Below are 20,397 nucleotides of genomic sequence, written 5' to 3'. Positions count from 1 at the left end.
CCAGCTATCCCAGTCCTAGCCCCTTGCCAGCTCCTATTTCTTCCTTGGAAGAGCAACGCTTGGCGTGACTCACCGCCACTGGGGCACTAAGCAAGTGCCAGCCCAGCAGTAACACATGCCCAGAGGCATTCTAATCCTTAAAGCCATCAGCTATTGTCTGCTGGAGACTAGAGGCTTCAGCAGAGACTGAGGCCAGCTCCAGAGCAATGTATATCCTGGGCTGGCTCTGCTGAAGTGTACAAAAGTCAAAGCCTGACCCCAGATGAATCACGGTGAGCAGGCACTGCAGCTTGACTGAGCCAGGGAAGGCAAAGCCAGCCCCACCCAGCGCTGCAGGATGGGTCCTGCCAGCCCAGACAGCAGCTAGGCTACCCAGCTGCCCCCCATGGAAAGAGCTTTCCTATCTGTTTGCAAGATCAAAGCTTAAAGCTCCAGGATTCTGCCTGCAATACACCACAGAAAGACTTACAAGCAACTTCTCCAAAAGCAACACCCCCATTTTTTTCAAGCCTCAGAGCCCTCCCACAACCTGCGAGGGGCCCTACACCATCACAGTCTTTCAGCCACCTCCAGACAGCGGCAGGTCATTAGTAGAGCTTGCGTCAGAGGAAAAGCCACCCAAGCTGAGGTGGGGAAAAGAGCAGACCGACTTACTTACCCCAACATCCTTGGGCCACAGACAAGGCAAAATCAACAGCCAGGCAGCACCGTGAGCAGTCCCAGGGCCTTGAGCCGTTTTACTGAAGCAGGTCAGGGATCACCATCCTCACTAGGCAGGCTGCAGGTTGAAAACACAGGAAACTAGAGGCAGAGGCAAACATAGAAACCAGCTCTTCCTCCTGCTGCTGCTGCTCTATTTATAGGGCAGCCATTTCAGCTCTGGGAGCTCTTGCACCTCATTGTTGGATACAGCAATGCAACACACCTGGGCACCTCTCCTGCCCTGACAGCAGCATGGGAGTGAGCTGGCAGCCTCTGCTCTCCCTCCCTGGAGGCAATTACTGCCAGGGCTGCAGGCCAGTGGATGACAACTAGCCCAGACCTTTGACACTCAACAGCTCGATCCCCCCAGCCTTGCAACCACAGCCTGCTTCAGGCACGTGTCCGTCACTCCTGGGGTAGCCCTGCAAGGGGGGTGTGCACCCCTCGGGGTACCAGGTCCTGGGCTGGGTCAGCCCCAGCCCCTCTGCATGCAGCCAGGACAATTCCCGCGACTGCGTGGATCCCGCACCCAGGACCCTCTGTGGGGCGCAGGACCCCGGGTGAGGCTCTCCCCTAACTGGGCACGGGGCGATGCTGCGGGGCCAGAGGCGCCGGGCAGGAGCCGCCCCTCCGGCCTCCCCGGCCCCCCCAGCCCCGGGCGGGCGGGCCCGCAGGGTGCACGGCCCCTTTCGCTTTCGTTTCTCCCTGCGGGGCCAGCCCTAGCTCAGCCCAGCCCAGCCCAGCACGGCACAGCCCGGGACACCTCAGCCCGGCTCGGCACGGCACAGCTCGGCACAGCTCGGCTCAGCACGGCTCGGCACGGCACGGCTCGGCTCAGCCATGCCGCGGTTCAGCGTGGCGGAGGCCAGGCTGTGGGGGGATCAGTTCGTGCAGTTCCTGCGGGACACGGGCCGGGAGCAGGAGAGGCGGCGGGACACGCTGCGGAGCATCTACAACCAGGAGTTTCGGGGCAGGTGAGAGCCCTCGGCCAGACCCAGGCAGCATCGCCTGGGACGGTCTCCCCAGCCAGCATCATCCATTCCCCTGGCCAGCATCACCGGTCCCTGGCCAGGATCACTGGACCCCGGCCAGCATTGCTGGGGCTTCACGTGGGGTGTCAAGCGAGCTCCGGCCAGGAGCTGGGTGTGAGGGTAGCACTGGGGAGCAGGTAGGGGCTTCGGGGGCTCTCCTTCATCACCTGCTGGGGTGGGATGGAGGAGCATGCACTTTCCGAGCAGTGAGGACCACCTGGACCAGTTAAATGCAGGGGCTCCGCTCTCTCCAGGCACAGAGAAAACAGAGCAGCATTTCTGGAACAGCCCGTGTCCCACTGGGCTGCGGATGCAGTGAAAGGCAGACGTGCCTCTCTGGACACCAGACCTGCATGCCCCCAAGCCCCTCCATCTCGCCACAGCCCTGCTGGGATGTTCCTTGGCTGCAGGGACCCCCTGGCAGCCGCCCGGGCACAGTCTCAGACACCCGCTGCCTGCCACACTCCCTGCCTCACCACAGTGACACCGGTCACGCTGGCCCCCGTGCAATGTCACTGCTGTTAATCATTGGCAAAGCCGGGGTTCAGCTCACTGCAGGCTGCAGGACATGCCCCAGGGTGCGGGAGGAGGTGCCTGGGGAGGCATCGCTGCCGGGAGTGCTGTGGCCATGCCTTGGAGGAGCCCTCATCTGTGCCGGCTCAGCCCCTGAGGGACCTGGGGACAGGGACAAGCCCCTGCCCCACTGCTGCGTGCATGCTGGCAGGGACAGGGACTGCATGGCCAGACAGCAATGCCGTGGCACAGCTGGAATGGCCATGGCACAGCTGTAATAGCCATGCCACAGCATGGAGTTCCTGGAGCATCCTGCAGGGATGTAAGATTTGCATGAACCATTGAAAAGCCCCAGTCCTTCTCCCTCTCCTGGTGCAGAGGGAAGTCACCAGAGTGCCCTGCTTCACCGTCCCTTCCTGCTCACCTCCTCTCAGCTGCCTGTGCCCCTGGCAGCCCAGCCATGCTCCGTCCCACGCAGAAACCTCTCTCCCTTGTCTGTGCAGGACTGATACAAAAACGCCCAACTTCTCCTGCATCTTGTACGCGCTGAGGGTGACCCACCGGGCACAGGTGCATGGGGAGTCAGTGCACTTCAAGAAGGTGAGGGGGGCCCTGGGCTGGGGCAGCGCAGCAGCTCCTGCGCCCACCAGGACCAGCTCCGCAGGAGCCCCCAGCCACGGCAGGACCCCGGGGCCACACTGATGCTGGCTGTTCCTCACAGGAGAAGAGGCGCGTGGTAGTGGCAGACCAGTACCGGAGACCCAGGATGAATGCAGAGGCATTGGCATCTGCGTCTGCCTCAGGGCAGCAGCCCAGCTCCAGTCCTCAAGTGCCCCAGAGCCGTGCCAAGAAGTGGTATGACTGGCAGCACCCTGCCCACACCTGCCCCAGCACGGCCCCGGGGATCCCTCACCCTGGCTGGGAAAGCCTGACCTTCCCTTCCCACAGGGCTGAGTTCATCCGTGGGAAGCACGGGGTAGACATCGTCTCGGAGCACGACCAGGGCAATGGGCGCATCCGCTTCCCAGTGGTGCCCAGCGAGCCCCGGACGGTCACTGTCCTGGTGCAGAACCATGGGGTGGAGGCCGTGACGCTGCGGCAGTGCCAGCCACGCCAGCAGTCACGGGAACTCTCCTTTGCGGACGAGCAAGGGGTGACACAGGGCCAATCCCTGCTGCTGCACCCAGGTAGGGCCCTGTCCCCTGCCCCGTGCCCTGACCCACCAGAGGAGATGCAGGACCCAGCTCTCGCCTCTTTGCCTCGCAGGCGGCACGTACCCCATCCAGGTGCGGTGCCTGACCACCTGCAATGGGTACTTCCATGCCACGGTGGTCTTCGAGTTCACCAAGGAGCCGGACGAGCCCTTCAGCATCTGGCGCTACATTGCTGCCGTCGCCGAGAGCCAGCTGGCCAAGGGCCTGGGGCCCTCAGCGCCTTTCCAGCCTTACCAGGCCAGCCTCCAGCGCCCTGTCACCGTCATCACCGAGGATGGCATCCCCCCTGACAGGTACATGGCGGGGTCACCTGCTGCCATCCTGCGTGGAGGGCCCTGGCCTGTTCTCTGGCTGGGACAAGGCTCAGCTCCTTGGGACCCAGCTGTCTGGCACCCTGGGACAGTGCTTCATCCCCATGCGATGGCTGGTGATGGTGGGGCTGGGGACACCCTGCTTGCCGGGGCCACGGGTGGTTGCAGCCTGGGGGGAACACAGCCCTGCAGTCCCTGCGGCACCGCTGTCCCCTCTGCATAGCTCCCTGAAAAATGAACTGGAGAGGGAAATCCCTCTGGGCACCTACCAGTACCCAAAGAGCCTCAAGGACACGATCCTGCTCGGACCCAATGCCCATGCCAGCTCCAGCTGGGCTGCCATGCGGTGAGTGCCGAGGGGTGGGGGCAATGCCGCCCGGCCCTGCACCTCCCACCCGCTGCGCCTTGGTTGAGGTGTCCCTGGGGCATGGTGACATCTCTGCTGCCCACAGGTCGCTGCTGGAGGCCCCCCTGCTTGCTGAGAACTACCAGCAGAAGTTCCAGCTGCTGCTGCACCTGGAGGAGATCCAGATGGAGGTGGACATCCGGCGCTACGACATGCAGGATGTGCCCATGGTGCAGGACAGGGCGCTGCTGGTCCTCAACGTACGTAGGGGGAGCCGGGGGGGCGGGAGGGGTGCCGGGGCTCCCGAGGTGCCCGGCATCATGCTGGCCGTTCAGCACAGGTGCCTGGCGTGGCCGAGAACCGCCCATCCGTACTGAAGGGGGACCACCTCTTCGCCCACCTGAGCAGCGAGCGGGACTGCTCCCCGCTCGTCCAGTACAAGGGCTACGTGCATGGTGTGGAGCTGGAGAAGGTCAGGCTGGGCTTCTCCTCCAAGTGAGTGGTGTCTGGCCCTGGCCGGACTGGCAGGGCCCTGGCAGTCCTGTTCGGACGTGCTGAAGGCCAGGTGTGGGCTGGAAAGGGCCAGAGAGGGCGTGGGGGAGCATCCCCATGCCCTGCTCACACCACTCCTTCCCAGGCTGCAGAAGAAGTTTGTGAACAACCTGAGGTTTGACGTGACCTTCACCTTCAGCCGGCTGCCGCTGCGAGTCCAGCATCGGGCTGCAGCCCTGGCCATGCAGCGCGGCTTGTCCAGCCTCCTCTTCCCCTCCGCCTCGTGCCACAAGTCCCTCTTCACAGGCACCTTCCAGCCCCGGTGAGTCCCCATGCCTGCAGGGTAGGAAGGGACAGGCAAGGACAGGGACTGGCCTGCTCAGCCTCTGCTCCCGCAGGTGGTTCGACCGCAAGCTGCTGGCGAACGAGGAGCAGTGCAGAGCCGTGACGCACATCGTGACGGGGATGTCCAGGCCAGCTCCATACCTCATCTTCGGCCCCCCTGGGACTGGCAAGACAGTCACCCTGGTGGAAGCCATCAAGCAGGTGAGTGGCTGGTGCCCAGGTCCAGCCCCGGGCATCGCTGCCCACCCCGGCCCATGGGGCTCAGTGCCGTTGCTCCCTCCTCCCACCTAGGTATGGACATGCTTCAAGGACGCCCGGATCTTGGCCTGTGCCCCTTCCAACAGTGCCACAGACCTGCTGTGTCAGCGCCTCATCAAGGACATCGCCCCCCGGTATGTCTACAGGCTCATCGCCAGCTCTAGGAACTACCAGGAGGTACCTGCTGATATCAGGGTAGGTCCCTGCCCCTCTGTCCCGGCAGCCCACAGCAAATCTGGCCTGGCAGCCCCCAGGGAGAGCAGGATCCCACCAAACACCTGTGTTTCAGCCCTGCTGCAACTGGGACAATGAGCAGAGCTGCTACGTGTACCTGAGCAAGGAGCACCTGGGGCACTACCGGATCCTCATCACCACGCTGGTGACAGCGGGAAGGTTGGAGGACCTGGGATTGTCCCCACCACCCACAGTGGGTGGACCCAGGGGCTGCCTTGCAACCAGGCTGTGAGGGCAGCCCCGCTGGGGTGCAGTGGGGAGGGGGTGTGGAGGAGGGCGGGCAACAGGAGGGACCCGTCCTCTGCAGGAGGATGAGGGCGAGGGGAGGAAGGATGGCCAGCCAGGGCAGGGATGCCAAGGCAGCCTCACTCCACCTCTCCCCCAGGCTGGCATCAGCCAACTTCCCCCCAGGGTTTTTCTCCCACATCTTCATCGACGAGTGCGGCCAGGCGGTAGAGCCAGAGAGTGTGGTCGCCATTGCAGGTGAGTGGTGCCCGGCTGCCGTCTCGGGGCCCAGTGTTTCTGCATGGCCCGGGGACCCCCTATGCCCTGCTGAGCTCTCCCTCTGCCCAGGGCTCCTGACTGCCATGGACCAGGAGACCAACCCCAACGGGGGGCAGCTGGTGCTGGCAGGAGACCCCCAGCAGCTGGGCCCCATCCTGAGGTCACCGCTGGCCATCGAGCATGGCTTGGGTGAGCTGGGAGAGGGGTGAGAGCGCTGCCGGCACCTGGGGGCCGAGCAGCCTTGCAGGGAGCCACGGGGTCTCGCTGGGTGCAGGCACCTCGCTGCTAGAGAGGCTGATGCTCCACAACCCCCTGTACAAGAAGTCGAGTGGAGGATACAACCCACAGTTCGTCACCAAACTGCTCTGGAACTACAGGTGGGGACGGGGCCAGCACGGGGACGGGCACAGGCAGGGATGGGGCTGCTCTGCTGAGTGTGGCTCGGTGCAGGATCTGTGTGTACACCCCGGGCTCCGGCTCCCCAGAGCCTCGTAGTGCCCCAGCTGGTGCAGGAGATGCGAGCGCACCTGCTGTCCCGGATGCACGGTGCCCGGGAGGGTGCTGGGGCCGTGTGGCATCCACCCTGGACACTGTGCTGCCTCTGCCAGGTCCCACGAGGCCATCCTCAGGATCCCCAACGAGCTCTTCTACGACAGCGAGCTGAAGGCCTGCAAGAGTGACGAGCTCGACGTCCGGAGTCTGTATTGTGCCTGGGAGGAGCTTCCCAAAAAAGTGAGGGGGGAAGCAGGGAAGGAGCCCAGGGGGAGCCCTGAACCACAGGTGAAGCAGAGCCCAATACTGTCCACCCCCAGGGCTTCCCCATCATCTTCCACGGGGTTTGCGGGGAAGACCAGAGAGAGGCCAAGAGCCCCTCGTTCTTCAACACGGCTGAGATCGAGGTGCTGGTCCACTACCTCAAGAAGCTGCTGCAGAGCCGGGGCAAGGGGGGCTGCCCCAGCGTCTCGCCCAAGGAGGTCGGCATCATCTCTCCCTACAGGAAGCAGGTGAGGGGCACAGCTCTGCAGGCAGGGGACGGGCAGAGACCTCCCCGGGGGACAGGGGGCACTGGAATGGATGGGCAACCCTGGGGCTGGCACATGAGGACAGCTCCATGGCGGCTGGACTGTGCTGCGTGCCTCCCCCCAGGTGGAGAAGATCCGGAAAGCCATCACCTCCCTGGACCCTGTCCTGCGGACACTGCCAGACATCAGCCTGCTGAAGGTACGGTCCTGGGAGCAGGGGGGGAGAGGAGCCCACCCTGCCGCGGACAGGGGGAGCCCCACCAGCCCCCACCCGGGGGTGCTCCCTGGCCCCTCACCTGCTGTCCCTGCCCCAGGTGGGCTCTGTGGAGGAGTTCCAGGGCCAGGAGCGACGCGTCATCCTCATCTCCACCGTGCGCAGCTGCAGTGAGTACCTCCAGCTCGACCAGACCTTCAAGCTGGGCTTCCTCAAGAACCCCAAGGTACCGTGCTGCCCTGAGCAGGCCCCTCTCCCTCAGCACCCCCTGCTTCCCTCCGGTGCCCCGCAGGCAGGCGGAGCTGCTCCAGGTGCTTGGTGCTGCACTGGAGCTGCCTGCACCTAGGTGGGGCTGGGCAAGGGGCTGAGAGGTGCTGCTGCAGGGTAAAGCCCTCACTCTTGTTCTCTTTTCAGAGGCTCAACGTGGCCATCACCAGGGCCAAGGCTCTGCTGATCGTGGTGGGTAACCCGGCCGTGCTCAGCAAGGACCAACACTGGCAGAGGTGAGCCTTGCCTGGCTGCGCCTGACCCCCTCCGCAGACAGTGCTCGTGAGCACCTGCCCGCCCTTCCCTGCTGCCTGCGGACAGTGCCTGGCTATGCCCAGTGCTACAGAGGCAGCGAGGCCATTGCCACCTCCTGCCCACACTCCCCTCACCCTGTGCCTGCAGGTTCCTCAGGTACTGCAGGGAGGAGGGCGGCTACACGGGCTACCCCTACGAGGACGAGAGCCCGGCAGAGGATGGCCTCGCCGCCGACCTCCACGCGCTGCACCTCAGCAATTAGCAACCAGGTGAGCAGGGCTGGGAGCTGCTGGCAGAGACCTGGCAGGAGCAGGGTGAGGAGCGGCACAGCCCGCCATGCTGCACCGGCGCCCTGGGGCAGCAGCGTGGCCGGGGCCGAGCCAGGGCACAGGTTCATGTGTGCGAGGGGCGCTGGGAGGCTTCTCCTGCAGCAAGTGTGACAGGGCTCTGGACGGGCTCTCGCTTAGGGGCTGCCTGTCCCCTCCTGAGTCAGGGGCCGGCTCTGCCACGGGGTTTCTCTGCAGGAAACCCACCTGGGAAAGGAGGAGAAGCCCTGTGGAGCTCCAGCATCCCTCAGCCTGCCCCTGGCCTGCAGCAGCCGCTTGCTTTCCCCCTACCTCCGTCCTGGGGTGCTCAGTGCACCATGCATCCCTGTGGAGACAGGGCTGAACCTGCTGGGCAATGGGGTCCTGCCAGCCTTCGCTACCAGCCAAGAGCCCCAGCACGGACCGCAGGGCAACCTGGGGCAGACACCTCCCCTCACAGAGCGGGACTGTGCCAGTGCTGGACTGGGACCACTCTCCTTTTTAAACAGTTTTTGACACGGCTGTGGAAAGCCAATTCTCTGTGACTGGTCTCACTGTTCAATGAATGGCCTAAGTGAGAGTCTGGCCTCCAAAGAGCATCGCTGGGTGCGCAGGGGAGCTCAGTGCTGCCACAGCGGGTGACTGGGGTGCAGGCAGCAGGCAGGGACCCAGCCAGGCACAGCATGGCTGGGTCCCCCACCAGGCCCAAGAGCTGGCACGGCTGCACAGGCAGACTTCACTTTGTTTCCCTGGAATAAATGTTTAGAGAAAAACAGTGTATTGATGTTCAGTCCTGGGCCCTGCCACCACAGCTGGGGCTGCCGGGACGGGCTTGCTGCAGCCCTGCCCCGACCTCCTCCAGGACAGTGACAGAGGAGGGATGGCTCCAGTGGTGACCACAGCGCCTGTTGCACCAGGGACTGGGTACGGCTGGGGAGCTCCTGCCTGGCCCTTCCCACGTAAGCTGCTCCCATGGTCTTACCCAAGCACATGGTGACGAGCCCTGATCCTGCACCAGCAGCTGAAGCAAGAGGGGCTGGGGGCCGAGCAAGGCCCCCACCCGGCAGCACGTGGACCCAGCCCGCAGGCAGCCGCCCAGACAAGCACAAGGGCACGAAGGAGAGCAGAAGGATGCCACGCAAGCAGAGATACAATTACTGAAATACCAGTTTGCATTTATTCTCCCAATTACACAGTTCAGTTTACTGGTGCTAAGTCCATGACCAATGCAGACTTGAAGAAGGCGTTACTGGCAGAGCTGGGCAGAGGCGCTGCCCCAGTGCAGGTCCCGGGAGCAGAGCGCTTCTGGCAGCGGCCGAGCACAGCTCCCTGGAGAGGCAGCTGCGCCCAGCTCTGCACACAGAACGGGGCTGAAAGCTGCCCTGGGCAAGTCTGTATAAAACACTGGTGTGTGCTGCCCGCACGGCCGAGGGGAGTGGGCAGAGCGCCCGAGGGCCCAGCAGGCCCCGCATGCGAGCTGCGGGCAGCAGCCAGCAGCACCTCCCGCTTCTGCGGCACCTGCCCAGAGCTGGAGAGGGAGAGCGAACACCACGGCAATCCCCATGGGAGAGGTGAAACCAGGGAGATCAGTACAAAACGGGGCAACACGGAGAGCTACGCAAATGCCCGGCCCATAAAGAGCAGCGGGGACTGAAGGCACTGGCCTCTCACAGCCCCGGGGTCACGCAGGGACATCCCATGGGCTTGGGTGGCAGTTCTTGTGCAGAGTGTTCGGGGCAGGTACTGGCACCATGAGGTCCCTCTTCGGACGTCTGCGAGCGCTCCCTCCCCGCGCAGCGCAGGGCAGCCGGGTGCCGGCACAGGCAGCTGCCTCCTGGCCCACCGGGCTGCTCACAGCAGCGGGCAGCCTCTGCGCTTCTTGTTCTTCCGGACCTGCAGGCCTGCGCGGGTGGCCATCTCAAAGACCTCCCGCACGCCCTCCTTTGTCTTGGCTGAGCACTCGAGGTAGCCGAAGGCGTTGATCCTGTTGGCCATGTCCCTCCCCTCCTCTGGCTTCACCGGCTCCTAGAAAGCATTAAAAAGGGGGTTCAGGAGCATCGTCAGAAAACAGCAGCAAGAGCACAGTGACTGCCCTTGGGGCATCCAGCCTTTAGCGCCAGGATCTGGCACGGCAAAGGGGAGCCCCAGCGAGGCGGCACAAGGAGAGGCGGGTCGCTGGCCGAGGCAGCTGGACACGGGGCTGCCCCCACCTGCTTCATCTTCGCCAGCTCCCGCCGCGTGTGCTCATCATTCCGCAGGTCCTTCTTGTTCCCCACCAGGATGATGGGCACATTGGGGCAGAAATGCTTCACCTCCGGTGTCCACTTCTCGGGGATGTTCTCTGCAACAAGCACATGTAGACCCCCCTGAGCTGAGGGGCTGCTCCCCCCCGGGCCTCCTTGCAGCCACGGGAACCAGTGCCAGGCTTTTCCCACAGGAAGAGGGGAGCTTGCTCCATGGCATCCTCCTCTCCCATCACCTCCACCAAGCCAGCAAGTTCCCAACATTTTCCGGGAGCGCACGCAAAGCCAGGAGATGGAGAGGAGGGATTGGCATCCCCTAGAGGGGCGGCACGGGGGCCTCCCGGACCCCAGGGGGTTTAGCAGCAGCACTCAGTCCTGCGGGAGCCCCAGGTCCCCCCTCGCTCCCTGGTCCCTACCGAGGCTATCCGGGCTGTCGATAGAAAAGCACATGAGGATAACATCTGTGTCCGGGTACGAGAGGGGCCGCAGCCTGTCATAGTCCTCCTGTCCCGCTGTGTCCCACAGGGCCAGCTCCACCTGGGAGGGGAGAGGGATGCGGCTCAGCAGCTCGCAGACAGCTCAGCAGGCCAGAAGCGAGCAGGTTTATCTTCCTCAGTTATAGCTACGGTCTTCCTCAAACTGGGCAGGTTCAGGGTGACCCAGAAACACGGGAGCTGCGGGGCACCCCGAGCGCTGCAGGTGCATCTGAGCCACGCGGACCAACCCACATGGCAGCACCGCGTGGTGGCACTGCTAGCACGGGTCCATGGGAGCGAGGGGACAGGAACAGCTCCAGCACCCCGCAACAGTCCTTACCTGCTTCCCATCTACCTCTATGTCAGCAATGTAGTTCTCAAACACAGTCGGTACGTAGACCTCGGGGAACTGATCCTTGCTGAACACAATCAGCAGACACGTCTTTCCACAGGCACCATCTCCCACGATCACCAGCTTCTTCCTGATGGCCGCCATCGCTGCAGGGACAAGAGCAGGTGAGCAGAACAGAGCAGCCGCGGGCAGCCCACGCTCCCAGCCCGTCCTGGCCTCCCATGCCCCAAAGTCTCTCGCACGACTGCCCAGGAGGGTACCAGACACGGGCACCTGGGCACACCCCAGCATGAGCAGCCGGTGACCACTAGGACAGAGGCTCTCCCAGCCTCCCGCCAGGCACACCTCCAGCTCCCGCACACAGCCCACACAGGCACCGGCTCACAGGCACTGCAAGAACCAGCCCGACTGGAACCATTTACATCCATCACCGCAGCCGCAGCCAGGAGAGCCATCACACCGATGCCCCGGCAAGCGCTGGTGGCTGCACGCAGGGACCTCGTGCAAGACGATGAACCGCTCTGCCTTACCCACCCTGCCGGGCAGCAAGGCTCCCACCCTGGCCATCCAACCCCTCCCATGCTGGGCTTTCTCACTGTGCCACCACCCCAGGCAAAGGGGATTTTTGACAACCTCGGAGTTGCACACACACGCTGGTTTTACTTTAGATTATAAATTCTTCAGGGCAGAAACTGTACTCCAGGTTTCACCCAGGCACACTCACTGGCTCCCAAATAATCCGATCAGCAGCTGGAAGGCGCCAAGCTGAGCTCTTGGAGGTCTGGGCGAGCATGACCTGCATGCCTGGCACCCGGTGCCAGGCTGGCCCCGTCCCAGCCTGTTTGACAAAGGAGCCTTTGCCACATAACTGCCAAGAGCCAATGCTGGCACCGGCAGCAGGAGAAGCTGCCAGCCATCATTCAGCAAACAGAGCCGAAATCCCGCAGTAAAGCAGGCTGCTTTCTGCCCCAAGAAAAAAGGATGCAGTCCTGCGACTGAAACTATGCCTTCACATCCTTGAGTTTCAAAAGGAGATTACAGCTGAGCCTGGGAATCGCCCGGGACGATGCCACAAAACACCTGCCATGGTGTCTGAAGGAGGCACGAGAAAATTAGCCATGGTGGGATCACATCCCTCCCCAACCTCGGGCCCAAGATCTCTTTCCCATCCCCATCTTCCCAGATGCTTCAGTCCAAAGAGCCCAACCCACTCCTTATGCACCCGCAGCACATCACCAGCTCTCTGTCCCTGCAGAAATCCCGGGCAAGACGCAAACTGACAGCACAGGGTTTAATCCCTGGAAAGGTGCATGCTGCTCCGTGGGCTGGGGGAAATTACAGGCGACCAGAAAACTGCTCACGAAGGCAGAGACGTTCCACGTCCTCCAGCCAGCCCTGCCCCTCTCCAAACCCCCTCTGCCCAGAGGCGGCAGGACTGGAAGGGGCAGGTTTGTGCTTGGAGCCTTAGGGAGGTTCAGTGGGAATAACTGTGCAGGAGGGACGCACACACCTATGCTAATGCACTGAGCTGCAAGCGCTGGGAGCGGATCATGCTGGGATCACACTGGGAAGGCCCGGCCATCGCAAGCTTTGCATTTAACCAGGGCACCGACACCGAGCCTTAACAGAGGCCTGTCCCCTCCCGGGGTGATCACACCCGCACTCCGCGCCAACAGAAAAGGGAGGAAAAAAGAAAAACCTGAGTAAGGCTGCATCATAATTAGCTGCAAGTGAAGGATTAAGAAATTAGACCCAGTGGCTGACTTGCATTTCAAAAGCAGCCTGAAGAGAGCTCCTCTCATCTGCATACTTAGCAGGTCACAGCTAAGCTCCTGCCTGGAGGAAACCTCCCCAGGGCTGTCACACAAACCCTTGGGAAGTCTCGGGGACCACCCCAGCTATCACAAAGTAAACTGCCCAACCGACCGTGTGGTTGGGGCAGAAGAGAGAAAGGTTTCATCCAAACCCGGGCCAGACCCTGCCATAGCCCCAGATCTTTGCAGGTTACAAGCACTTTGGCTTACAAGCTGAAGCAGGAATGGTTTGTGGCTGCTGAGTGCTGTGGAGCCATTAACAAAAATAGTCAGCTGGCACTTGTAAGGTGAGAAGAGCGAGGATGAAGAGCCCCATCCGGCAGGATCTGGCACTCCTCAACCAGGAGCCTTGGCGTTAAGCACACATCCCAGTGGAGCACCATTTCTATACAGAAGGTGAGCACATTTGTGCAACACTAAAGTTGAGGAAAAAACCTAAAGTGCCCAAAGGGTCCTGCTACCGGGGGCTGAGTGTGGAGGGGAAACCCCCGGCACAGCTCCCATCCCCTTTCCTTGTGCCCTTCTGCTCCCGCCTGTCCCACCTGGGCCAGGGACACCCGCAGCCCCATGCACGGGAGCTCATCCCGAGGAGACACGACGTTCATATTATGGAGCCAGATAAAAGGGCTGGAGAAGTCTGCTGTCTCCTGCCCGCTTGAGGAGGGAAAGCTCTCGAGGACAGCGTATCCCTGGGGACACAAGAAACGCATCAACCCTGTTGCAAACCATCCTTCTTGTCTGACCAAAGGCTCGTCATCTCTCCAGCCATCATCTCCACAGCACGGAAAAAGGAGAGCTCATGAGCAAAAAAGTCTATTTACTTAGACAGAAAGTTCCTTTGCCCACAGCAAAATGTGACTTGTGCTTTGCGACTCCGTATCTCAAAGACAAACAGAGGAAGAAAGGTGGTGTGGGACGTGCCGTTATCTAATCCACAGAACACAGAAGGAGACACATCTGCAGCACAAGGAACAGCGGATGCCTGGGGAGACAAACACCCGCTCTCCCAGACAGATATCGAGACCTGCCTGTGCCCAGTCTGCCAGACGTCACGTCTAAAACAAAAACAACCAGGGTGGTGGAGCATGGTGCTGCAGCCAGCCCTGCATGGCTGCCGGCTCCCCTCCGCCGCTCCCCTGCCTGCACACCATGCCAGCAAGGAGGGCAGCAGCTGCCCGGACTCTTGCTGCAGAGGCAGCCAGACTGGGATGGAGCAGGAAGAACCAGAGATGCTCCAAACCAAAAAGAGTCGCTACACCCAGAGCTCCTTCCCACGGCCTCCGGAGTTCACCCTGACCTGGGATGGCTCCGGGCCCCGGCAGCTCCTGAGCCCAGTGTGATGCACTGACTCAGCGGGCAGAGGCACTGTCCCCGCCCAAAATCTCAGCACAACTCATTCCATTACTCACAAGAGTAGCCCAGAAACAGCCCATTACTAATCCGGAGCCGGTGTGCAAAGGCGAGTGGGGCGAGGAGGCTGTGAGCACCATGCTCCTCAGCGGCCAGCTGGGCTGCCCCTGTCCGTGCCCTCGACCCGTGAGCCAACCGACACGACACCATTGCCAGACGCTGGTGGCACTCTGCTCGGGGAGAGATTAGTTTGTCTGCCAGGGGATGCTCTGTCACTCAGCAGGACGAGGCCAGTCCCTGGGACAGGGCTGCCCGATGCAAAGGACCTTGCGCTGTTCCCAGACCACAAGAGAGTAAATGAGAGTGGAAAACGTGGAGACAATTTGAGGAGGACAGCTTTACTACAACTGGCAGCAGGCCAAATGATTAAAAGGACACAGTCACCCACATCAGACATGGAAATTCAGATTTTAAACTCAGCCAAGCGTTAACCGGCCCGAGTTACAGCAAAGGATGCCCAGCCACATTGGCAATCCAACCCGGCCCGTACAGCAACCGTAGTTTTCGGGCATGAGCAGCACTTTGGGTGCCTCACTGGAGATGCCTCCTGCTCATTCACAGACATAACAAAAGGGAGCAGCAATTTTGTGCCAGCACCTCCCGCAGAGTGGCACTGCCAAACCCCGCAGGGCTCCTGCACCCGGCCCTATGCCTGCTGCTGTGGCAGGCTGGGGCGACAGCGGGATGGCTGCGGGTTTAGTCTGCGCCACCACTGCTGGCAGTGCCCGTGCTGACAGCACCAGCCTAATTCTGAGCAGGCAGCTCCTTCAGCACGCCAAGAAATTGCAAAATGGAACTAAATTGCTCTGCTCTGCTTTCCAAGCAGCTATTCTAAAGCCATCACCATAAAACCAGCCAGGGCTCCAGGACAGCCCTTGCGTTATTGGCCTCTCCCAGCTTTGTGCTTCAAAATGTGAAGTTCCTGCAGAGCAGGAAACGGGGAATTCCTCTGGCAGCAGGATGCGTCCGTCATCCAGTGTCTGCTATGGGATCTCAGGAAATGGCAGAGAAAGATGTTAACACTTTGAAAAAGGAATCACACTAGGGACAGAAATCTTTCAACGAACCTCCTTAGTGAGGCTCGAGCTCCCCGAGCCAACAGAGGGGTTTTGTTCTAAAGCAGAAATTCCCAAGTGCTGCTGCTGACGGCCCCACCATGGCCGGACCTGTCACACCACTTATCAGCAAAACCAGCTGAATTTCTGTTCTGCCCATAGCCCTGGTCGGAGGCACAACCCTGAAGCCTGGGCAGGCGTGGGCTGGGCTGGCAGGGACGGAGCCGTGCTTGGAGCAGCCCTTTCACGGGGACACCCCTAGCACTGCCTGCACGGCAGGGCCAGCTCTCCACAGCCCCTGGGCCCCGCAGATGTCCCACTCTGAACAAAACCTCCTTATCCTGCACAAGCAGAGGAGAGCGGAGCAAGGAGGAGGGTTGCCCCGGTGATCTTCTTGGCCAGAGACAGAACAGACCTGGGGCTTGTGTTCCTGCCTTGCAGAGCTGCCACCAAGCATCTCCTTACAGGCTGCCTGTCAGATAATTAGAAAATATTTCTCTGCCCCGGCAGCTCTCTGGTCACTCCCCTGGGACTGGAGGCTCAGGGAACAGCCAGCCCAGTACACGCAGCCCCGTCACCCCACAGCCCAGGCACCCGCCCAGATCCCCTGGCACCGCGACACAACCACAGAAGGAAAACCACCTCTTTGAACAGACCGAGATCTTCCTGGCATTGCTGTGTCTTCAGCTCTGCTAAACTTTTCAATGGTTTAACAAACAAAAGCATCCAAGTGCTCGGTTGGACTGTTTTGATTTAACTCTTATTTGGGAAGGAGCTGGGCTAATGCAACGCAGACCAGGCTCAAGGCTAGAACCACCGTGAGGCATGTAACTGGATTTCAAAAACCCCAAAACACACATCTTAGCTCAGGCTGTGCAACCTGTAATACAGACAAGACCTAAGGAAGCTTGCAGCACCCAGAGAGCGCAAAACACTAGCAGGGAACACAGAAAATGTTTTCTAGCCAGTGCAGCCAAGGACAAGGCGTCTCCACTTCTAAACATGGCTGTGTGTGTGCACAGGGCTGCTGCCACCGCCGGAGCACGCCAGGCAACAGCACCCCAGGACAGGACCCCAGAGAGGCGCCGCCGGGCAAACAAGAGCTGCTTTGGACAGTCCCAGGCCGCCACCAGCGCTGCCAGAGCCCGAGAGGCCAGGGGCACGGGGGGGTGCCTCCCTCCAGAACCCCCCAGGAGCAGCTCTCCTCCTGCCCCACCAACAGGTCATGGCTCCAATCAGCACAAGCAGGGAGGCCCCCCAGAAATGTGTGTCAAGGCAGCAGCTGCCCCCAAATTAAATTGGAAGGGGATTGAAGGCATTTGGGGACAGAATGACAGAGTTACATGGGTCATTTGTGTGAGTTACCAGCAGAAAGCCCCACAGCGGTGTTTCACAACAGAAACAGTTTTAGTTGGTAGGACTTGCTGGCACAGCTGGTGCAATGAAAAAGAAAGTAAACTTCCAAATTAAAATTTGACAGGTATGCCCATCGAGGGGAATTGAATTTGCTGAGACATCTAAATCATGGCCAAGGTAGCACAGGACAAGTGTCCTGGCAAGTGTCTTGGGTATCAGAGGGACTTTTATACAGAAGCAGAAGAAAGTTCCAAAAAGGGCTTGGCATTGCTCTTCGCTTCAAAGGGAAACTCAACAGCCAGGGCAGAACTTGGGCTCCGAGCTCCCGGGAGGATCGCAGCTTCGAGACGATCAAAGTAGCGCTGGTTTGGGCACAGCAGCATCTGCAATTTCAGGCTCATGCAGCCCCCAGGCAGGCCAAGCTGTGCATTTCAGACAAGACCAGCCTCCAGCCCTCACTCACGCCAACAACCATCGCTGACACCCACAGCATGACCCACACCCACCAGCAACGCCGGCTCCCACTGCTGAAAGCGTCCCCGTCCCGCCTGCTACTGCTGCCGAAACTACCCGGCACTGAGCACCAAGGACAATGTCTGTATTTACCCCCTGGGAAAGCTGCCTGAAGCTTTTTCTTAAGACCTAGACCTGCCATATCCAAATGACAAGCAATCACCAAAAAAGGAGCTCAAACTCAGTACTTTTAGATCTTATAATTTTTTTTCTGAAGTTGTGAGCTATTCTTCAGGCATGATCAGACAGCCTGGATTTATAGCATGCCCCAGCGCAGCAGCGAAGGGCAACTGCCCGGACCCGGAGCAGAGCGGCTAAATTCCACAAAAACATCCACAAGCAAAACAGAGAAAGGGACTTGGAACAGAAGAATTTTAAAGCCTAAACTAGGCTTGAACCATGAGTGCTTGTGCTTTGTGGGAAAGCGCTGCCTGCCCTTACCTCCTTTTCCAAAGGACATCATGCCATGTTCTTATTCTACCTCCCGCGGAAGTGACAGCCTTCCCGGACCCACGGCAGTACAAGTGTCTTACTGAAAGCTTCAAATAACATGCCACAATCTCAGCAGATGCCTGTACTTGTGCAATGCCTGACTGCCGCTGCCCCAGGGCCAATCAATATTCACTAATACATTCCTTACTTTTCATGTCAATACGCCTCTCCAGTGTAAACAGCAAGTTAGGAGGTGAGCCTGGTTAAATGCTCCTGATAACCTGTTGGAAGACAGTGACTTGGCTTATTTTCCATTTAAAAAAAAGTTTCCCTAGAGAAGCTGTAGCTGTCACGAACATGGATTCAATTTAAGGTCTGTAAAATCCCACACAGCCTTTAGCTACACTACTTGTATCTGAGAAGGAGGAGCTGAACATAAATTGAAACTGTTTGGATACCAAAAAGCACTTGGAAAAGTGAAAAAAAAATGCAACTGGTCTCAGTGAAATACAGACAGCCAAAGCCGCTACCTCCCCATCTGTGGTTTCACAACCTGATCACTTTGCTGGGGATGTGGGAGCGCTGCTGCCTGGCCCGGGTGGCTCAGCCGGGTCCCTGCTCCCAGCCCACCCCCCACGCAGATGCGCCCTGCAAAGCAACCCAGGGATCGCGCTGCCGTTTTCACAGTGGGTGTTGAGAGGCTCAGGCTGGATTTAGGGGGTTTGGCGGCTGCTGGGAAGACTTGGCTGCCAGATTTAGTGCTGGAAAGGGCCGCACAGTCATGGTTTTGGAATGCTCCCTTGCTCCTAAGACATTACACAATTATTTCTCCTCCCCCGCAAGCCCCCCTAATATAAATGTTTAAAAATGAGCTCAGCAGTAAGCAAAGGAACTTTTTTCCTTTTTCTGAAGAAAACACAGAGCAGCCGCTCCGCGACTGAGGCCACACACAGGGACGCTGCTGGAGAGGGGGGATGTGAGGAGGGGTGGTGGGACAGGGCAGCAGCCCCCAGGCTCTCACCCCAGCCCGGCCCAGGTCAGTCACTGGCTGGGGGGCAGCAGGGAGCCCTGTCCGGGAGGTACCCGTAGGTCGGGACTTACAGCCCAAGGCCACCCTTGAGGGACAACCTGTGGTGGCCAAACGGCCACTGACCCATCCCTGCCCCACGCCCAGGGACCCCCACCCCGTCCCTGGCACACCCATCCCATCCCGTCCCGCTGCGCTCCACCCAGCCCGGCTGGGGCATCCACCCCCCCTGCCCGGCTCCCCCGGCAGTGCCCCGGTCCCCACCCCAGCGCTGACCCCACGTCCCACCAGTAACCCCACACCCCAGTTCCCCCAGACCCCACCAGTAACCCCCCACCTCAGTTGCACCAACCCCAGCACTGACCCCCGCCCCCCGCTCCCCCCACCCCAGCACTGACCCCACAGCCCCCAGGCCCCCGCACCCCGAGCGCTGCCCAGCCCAGCCCAGCCCGCACCTCTCTCCGCCGCTGTCCCGTTCCCGATCCCGGTCTCGGCTCCAGCTCCGGCCCCGGCTCCGCAGCGCGGCTTGGCGGCACCGCCCCGTCCGGGGGCCGCCCGCGGCGGGCGGGGCGGGAGCTCTCCGAGCCGTGCTCAGCTGAGCCGAGCCGAGCCGAGCCGAAGGGAGGTGCGGGGCCGAGCCCCTTCCCGCGCAGCCCCCATCCCGGCTCCGGGGACGCCCAGGACCTGCCGCTGTTTCCCCGCGGAGCCGCGGGCGCCATCCCCGGGTTGGTCCCACGCCACCGGGCACGGCCCCGGGTGGCCCGGCCGGGCAGGGAGGTGCCTGCAACCTCAGCCAGCCTGGGCTCCCCGAAGGGTTTTTTCCCGTTTAGGTTACTGAGGCCAGGCAGGGAGAGGGGCCATCCCGGCGCTCGGCTCCCAGAGCGCCCGCTGCTGCCAGGAAGGGCTGAGCTGCTGTTCCCAATCTCCCCTTCCAGGTAGGACCAATAGCAAAGACCACCCCGTGCTTTGCCCCCTAACCAGGAATCCTCCACCATTGGAGCACCTCTCAAGGAGATGCCTTTCCCCCCATGAGCATTATTTATGGCAGTGCCAAGAGCCACTGCTAGCGAGAGACAAGCTCTGCCAAGGAAGGCAGATCCTAGCGGAGGCAGCGGGGGCCAGCAGCCAAACCCCACCGCACCCCTCCTGCATCCCTCATGTGCTGCCCAGTCAGCTGCTCGCTCCTTGGGGAAGGCCCCGTTTCCCACCGTAACAGACACAGCGGGGTTGTGAGGGACATGCCCTGTCCCCAGGACCTCGAGTCCCCTCCAGAGGGGCACTGGCAGAAGGGGGCCGTGGTGCATCAGGCCCTACGCTGAGACAACCCCAGTGCTGCAGGCAGCGGCTCTGGCTCTCCTCGCCCACAGCGGGCTGTCAGCAAGGGAGAACCGGGCTGCTCCTCCCCGTGATGCCCCAGCTGCAGGGCTGAGTCCCTGCTGCTCCGCCAGGGAAAGGCAGCCCCAGGGTCCTGGCCCAGACCCAGGCTCATAAACTGCTGCTATTTTAAGGGCTCGGAGACAATTTTTCTTAATTTATCAAGCCCCAGGCCAGGAGCTGGTTCCAAAGGAAATGTTTCCTTAGTAAAAAGGGGAACCACAGAGGAAGTTTTAAATGCAGCCCCTGCCTCCTTGCCTTATCCAGCAGCTCCCAGGCAGTGACCTGGAAAAGCAGGGCCAGTTCTCAACCACTGTCATGAAGAACACCAT

General features: G+C 61.0%; 2 protein-coding genes across 3 annotated transcripts; one reads left to right on the top strand and one right to left on the bottom strand.

Moving 5' to 3' along the window:
• The first annotated feature begins 1,488 nt into the window (after positions 1-1,488).
• On the top strand, positions 1,489-8,786 carry MOV10 (Mov10 RNA helicase). The gene is made up of 22 exons (XM_076357856.1): positions 1,489-1,676; positions 2,750-2,846; positions 2,968-3,101; positions 3,195-3,433; positions 3,513-3,753; positions 3,995-4,117; positions 4,224-4,377; positions 4,458-4,612; positions 4,755-4,931; positions 5,008-5,155; positions 5,246-5,407; positions 5,502-5,605; positions 5,832-5,929; positions 6,020-6,139; positions 6,225-6,327; positions 6,559-6,682; positions 6,763-6,954; positions 7,097-7,171; positions 7,287-7,412; positions 7,601-7,689; positions 7,856-7,977; positions 8,233-8,786. The coding sequence occupies exons 1-21, from the start codon at positions 1,543-1,545 to the stop codon at positions 7,968-7,970; spliced, it is 2,910 nt and encodes a 969-aa protein (XP_076213971.1). The 5' UTR covers positions 1,489-1,542; the 3' UTR covers positions 7,971-7,977; positions 8,233-8,786.
• Positions 8,787-9,162: 376 nt separating this feature from the next.
• On the bottom strand, positions 9,163-19,217 carry RHOC (ras homolog family member C). Of its 2 annotated transcripts, XM_076358051.1 has the most exons (6): positions 19,147-19,217; positions 17,873-17,945; positions 11,073-11,230; positions 10,673-10,793; positions 10,224-10,354; positions 9,163-10,038 (listed from the first exon to the last, which is right to left on the bottom strand). In XM_076358051.1, the coding sequence occupies exons 2-6, from the start codon at positions 17,877-17,879 to the stop codon at positions 9,865-9,867; spliced, it is 591 nt and encodes a 196-aa protein (XP_076214166.1). In that variant the 5' UTR covers positions 17,880-17,945; positions 19,147-19,217; the 3' UTR covers positions 9,163-9,864. The 2 variants fall into 2 exon arrangements, with proteins under 2 accessions (XP_076214166.1, XP_076214167.1); XM_076358052.1 differs by lacking the exon at positions 17,873-17,945.
• Between the last annotated feature and the right edge of the window lie 1,180 nt (positions 19,218-20,397).

The sequence above is a fragment of the Aptenodytes patagonicus genome, chromosome 22 (assembly GCF_965638725.1).
Source record: "Aptenodytes patagonicus chromosome 22, bAptPat1.pri.cur, whole genome shotgun sequence".
Taxonomy (NCBI): Eukaryota; Metazoa; Chordata; class Aves; order Sphenisciformes; family Spheniscidae; genus Aptenodytes; species Aptenodytes patagonicus.
This window is presented reverse-complemented; position numbering and strand designations above follow the sequence as displayed.

Coding starts and splice junctions, on each gene's coding strand:
- MOV10 (XM_076357856.1), top strand. CDS start 1,543: ATGCCGCGGTTCAGCGTGGCGGAGGCCAGGCTGTGGGGGGATCAGTTC. Junction 5,606..5,831: donor ACGCTGGTGACAGCGGGAAG/GTTGGAGGACCT, acceptor CCTCTCCCCCAG/GCTGGCATCAGCCAACTTCC. Junction 7,690..7,855: donor AAGGACCAACACTGGCAGAG/GTGAGCCTTGCC, acceptor CTGTGCCTGCAG/GTTCCTCAGGTACTGCAGGG.
- RHOC (XM_076358051.1), bottom strand. Junction 10,355..10,672: donor CGACAGCCCGGATAGCCTCG/GTAGGGACCAGG, acceptor TGCTTGTTGCAG/AGAACATCCCCGAGAAGTGG. Junction 10,039..10,223: donor AGCTGGCGAAGATGAAGCAG/GTGGGGGCAGCC, acceptor AATGCTTTCTAG/GAGCCGGTGAAGCCAGAGGA.